Raw genomic sequence first — 5,074 nt, forward strand, 5'->3', positions numbered from 1 at the left:
CTAATATTGCATTTGACATCGTACATATTCAATTTTTAAAAGCGAAATATGTCTACGTAACGATGTCAAAAGCGTTTTAAAATTACAATTATATTACGAAATTGTAATTCCTAATATTAAAGTGTAAAAGTTAATTTTTAAAATGATTAAAAGATATCCCGATTACCCGAATATTTAAAGAAAAGCGCTTTCTGTTTTAAAATTTCGAGCGTATAATGTCCACGCGATGATTAATTGATAATCTTTTACATAGAGAAACGTCGAAGCTCGATATGCGAATACTGGCCAAGAGATCTTGGTTATAAATATTAAACGGGTAACCCTTCGATAAACCTCCGTAGACCGTATCCGCGAATTTGCCTTTCAAACGACGGTGTAATTACCAGATCGAATGACTTTCTAAACGCTAAATCTCGAACTCGTCTTTATGCCTCGGAATATGCAATTCTTATTGTTTGAGGTTATTCGCCTGGATCGAATGCCGTGTCTAACTGATGTTTAATTGCTTTGCCTGGATCTATTGAGAAATAAAATAATAAAAACAATAATGATGAATGAAAGAAATATAAAATTGGTTTTTCAGATATTAACCGGCATAAAGTTTTATTTATCGAAGAAAAGTTCATTTTAATTAACCTGGAGGTTGTCGTACGCTACGTTAAAAGAATCGAGTGAGATTTTGATAGATGGCTGTAAAAGCGTCGAAAGATAGTCGGAGCGACATTATTCGTCAGAATATCGATACAAAATTAACTTTAACTTTGTTTCGAACGCAAAATTTGTCTAAATTAATTAATATAACTTTTAATCGAAATATTAAATGTTTTTCCAAGTGGTAAAGAATTCGCTTTGCGACTGGTAGCCACGTTGCTGGTTTACAATGGAAATTAATCGGTAACGGTGGCCGAAATGGCTAAAGTTTCGTCTATAGCTCCGAGAAAAAGGTCTCTCGGTAGGCACACCCTTGGCACAGCACCCGCGTGTTACGTTGCCACATTCCATCGAGCCAACCAAATTATCGATTTGGGGAAGCCGGAATCGAAAAACCCCCAGAAATTTTGATGGGTTCTGGGTATATCTGGCCCGCCTCTCTCGCTACCCGGTCGCCCCACCGTGGATCTGGCCCAAATCGCCGCGGTATAATTAAAAGGCCCTCTTAGAGCCGTGCAGAAGAAAGAATCAAAAATTAATATAATTTCTATAATTTCTAAAACGCAAACGAAAAGCGAATGCGACAGAAATTAACGTAGTTGTTAATTTCGTTTTCATTAAACGAAGCGAATGGACTTTTTAATATAAGATTTGTAGAAGGAAACTAATGTATTTGTAGATAATAAAATGGATACAAATAAATTATTCGATTTAAAAATTCAAATAGGAAAATGATTTGAAAATATTCCACAAAAATTTCTTGTTAAATGAAATTAAAGTCGATTTATTAATGATAATTATATCTTTTGTAGTTTACGGGTAAATGTAGCTAATAAAAGTTATAAATAAAAGTATTTTGGGTAAAATATAGTCGAGATAACTTATGTAAATGCATGTATTTGCGTATAAAACACACAAAAAATGAAAAAAAGTTAATGTCAGTATCAATAGAGACCTTTTCTTTTGATTTTTATTCATTTAATAATCGTTGATGTAGAATTTATTCTATATTTTTGTTCGTTTCGTCTTTATAGAAAAAGGAAGCGTACAATAATTAAAGAATTAAATTATATGTCTACTAGCAGACCCTGCCACGCCTTGCTGTGGCTCAAAATGTATCTATTATAAATGTGTTATAACACTTCCCTTGTGGAAGGGGGAATTTTTCGAAAAATTTCTTCTTAGTGTACAGTACATTCTGTTGACGTACCCTATTAAAACGCAATCATAAACGCAAAAACCCGCATCTGAAATAGTATAATAGAAGTGAAGTTCTTCACAGTAAGCCTTAATNAGGCTTCTTCTCCTAATATTTTATATCTGGTTTCGACTTTTATCTATCTAACGCCGTTCTCGAGATTAATGACGGACGGACGAAAGTGGGATTTATAGGTCTACAAATTTTTCAAATTGCATCCCGATGACTGGAAAAATATTAGACTAGAAAATATTTTTAATTAAAAATCACAACATTTAACATTTTTATCATATTTTAAATTTACAGATTTCGGGTAATAAGTAACATAAAAAATTATCTTATAATATCTTTTGTTTAAAGATATAGGCTAAATGATTATATATTTTACCCGCATCGAATGCCAACCAGTAGTCGAGTGGATAAAAAAAATCCGAACACTCGTCGCGGGTTTGCTCCTAGACCACGTGGAACTTTTCGGTTTCCTTCGCGTATCTAACACCTAAATAGGGGTGAGTTTCCCGTAAAAGTCATCCGCCAGACACCTTCTCTTTGGTGGATCTGTCGCGCGTTGCCTTAATCATCGATACAATCGTTGTCTAGGGCCTCTATCTCTAGCAATGGCGAATTCTCTATTAACGTTATCCAGATTATTTTTGTTATTACTAAATCTGAATTTTCTTACCAAGTGGTCGGATGAATTTTCGGACGTACGACATTTTAATGAAAAATTTCTACATTGAAATTTGCCAAATTAACTTAATTTATCGAGTAAAATTTACGCGTTGTAAATATAAATTGTATATTTGTTAGGAGGAATTTACACACCGGATTCTATTTCTGGAAGAATGATCGCCGGTACGTGGTGGTTAGCCATGGTAGTAATTTTTTCCACCTACAGCGGTAATCTCATCGCATTCTTGACCTTCCCCGAAGCAAAATGGATCGTCGAGAATATCAAAGATATCATTAACGCGCCACATTTAAAGATATATATCGGAAAATCTGCTCCTATTATCGAAGAAATGGAAGTAAGATACCTTAAAACGTTTCCATTTAATTTATCATACGAATATTTAACCAGTTATTTTTATAGACGTCGACCACCCATGTGATGAACCAACTCCACAAACAATATTCGATCCGAGGCCAAGGAGTACGGATGAATTCGTACATCAAAAAGGAACTCGAAGCCGGAAGAGCCGTTTATATGGACGATATCTATCATCTGTTAGGAATCATCAATAAAGATTTCAATCGGCACGGCCGCTGCCGATTTTCCATACCTCATTACAGATACTACCAATTAGAAATGTCTATGGGCTTAAGAAGAGGAAGTCCGTACTTTCGCTCGTTTAATCAAATGTACGTAGATCGGCTCGATGTTTATCTCGAAAAATCTATACGTTTTACGCCTGCCAATATTTAATTTTTCGTTGCAGAATTAAAGAATTATGGGAAACCGGCATGTTATCTCACTGGCATAAAAAATATAGTTGGATCGAACAGAAATGCGAAGTGACAGACACCACTCTGAAGGGAGGAGGTAGAAACGTCGAGCTGAAAGATTTGCAAGGGGCTTTCTACCTATTGTGTTTAGGTTTAGCCACGTCAGTCTTAACAATTATCATCGAGCAGGTTAGCCGAGTAATCGATAAATTCAAACTTGGGAAAAAATTGAGAAAAATGAAGTAAAATCTCGTAACTGATTTTTACGTAATTTCGCACCAAACAGTACTTATTCCAATGATTCTGCCGTTTATTTCGATGCATTATTACCGTTCTTACTTTACCACACAAAACGGAAGAATTACCTAACGATTACGCGTTGTAATTAGGTACGAGTTAGAGATTTCTATTGGTTAACGCGGCATTGGGTAATTGGAAGATTTGTAATTGTTATAGTTAAGCCACCCGTCACTAGATGGCGATAGGGTGTTTTTATATATAAAAGCTGGGTGGAAGTGCGAGGTGAAATGGTGGCAAAATGTCCTGTTTCGGAGAAGATTCTATTAAAGTTTCTAGTAAGTAAATAGCTTATTATATTGTATGCGAGTGGGTATAAAAAAGCGAAATTATTGAGATAAACCATTGTTTTCTGCTTACGATACTAGAAAAACGCGATTGATAATTTGCCCGGTCCAGACGCATATGCGAGAGATCTTGGCTTAACACCTTAAATTCTCTTAAAATACGCATTTAAAAATAATAATAATAAACGCTAGTTATTATTGTTAATAAAATAATAAGTGCCACACCTTATATAATCGTTAAAACCATGTGTTAGAACCGTAGACACTAACATAAACACCAACTGTTACTATGGTAACCACGTATATGGCCCTATCGATTATAAAATACCTTACATTAAAAATTTCGGATAAATTAATTTTTATAAAAATTAATTATTATAGTCTATATATAATAATATAAGAAACTATTGCGTATTAAGATTTTTAGCTGTGTTATTACGGAATGTTGGGGGATTTATTCTCTTTCCCGTTTATTCTACTAAAAAAATTACGTCGGAATTGCCGTAATATATTTAATTAATTAATTATCTGCAAATTTGTATGACTAAAATCATACAAACTAGTAGTCGTGGCCGTAGAGGGTATCGGGGCCCTATAACAAATTTAAAATTATTATACGGTATTAAAGCGAAGGAAATAAACGAAAAAACATGGCGCCGGACCCCTACTCGCTCGGACTTTGAACAATTTGCCCCTTTCGTTTCCTCCTCCTCCGGGTGTCCCGGTGGTAGCGGAGTTTTATTTATGTATTTCGCGGATAATTTCTCTTAAACTTTATATATTTATCTTAGAAAGGAATTTTCAAAACAAGATGCATCCTTAATTTCTATTATTTTTCTATATTTACAACAATAACGTTAGGTTTGAATGGTCGACGTATTCGCAAATTGTAAAAGTGAAGTCGTAACGCATTTAAAAATACCGTATTTTTGATCTTAAGGATTGTATTTAAAATTAAATCGAATCTTTAATTAATTATAAAGCAATATTTTACAAATAGTTTGATGCCTCTTTCGTTACTTTAGCGCATTCGTCGTCTTACATTATTTTGTATACGAGACATTAAAAACTTTCTTTTACTGCCAGAAATTAACAAAAAAAAATGTCATCTTTATCGATAAACTAAGAATTATATGAATAAATATGGAAGAAGATGCATTATATAAAAGGTTTACAGGAAATACTAACGATTTAC

General features: G+C 33.8%; 1 protein-coding gene across 1 annotated transcript; it reads left to right on the forward strand.

The window, feature by feature from the left end:
* Nucleotides 1–2,659: 2,659 nt before the first annotated feature.
* Nucleotides 2,660–4,473, forward strand: LOC111616702 (ionotropic receptor 93a-like; the record flags this gene model as incomplete). Its single annotated transcript, XM_023358078.1, has 3 exons — nt 2,660–2,877; nt 2,943–3,211; nt 3,289–4,473. Coding segments are annotated over 3 exons (740 nt in total), but the record flags the coding sequence as incomplete, so codon positions are not given.
* Between the last annotated feature and the right edge of the window lie 601 nt (nt 4,474–5,074).

Source organism: Centruroides sculpturatus, unplaced genomic scaffold, assembly GCF_000671375.1.
Source record: "Centruroides sculpturatus isolate CEXI.00-Female unplaced genomic scaffold, Cexi_2.0 scaffold3818, whole genome shotgun sequence".
NCBI classification, from domain to species: Eukaryota; Metazoa; Arthropoda; class Arachnida; order Scorpiones; family Buthidae; genus Centruroides; species Centruroides sculpturatus.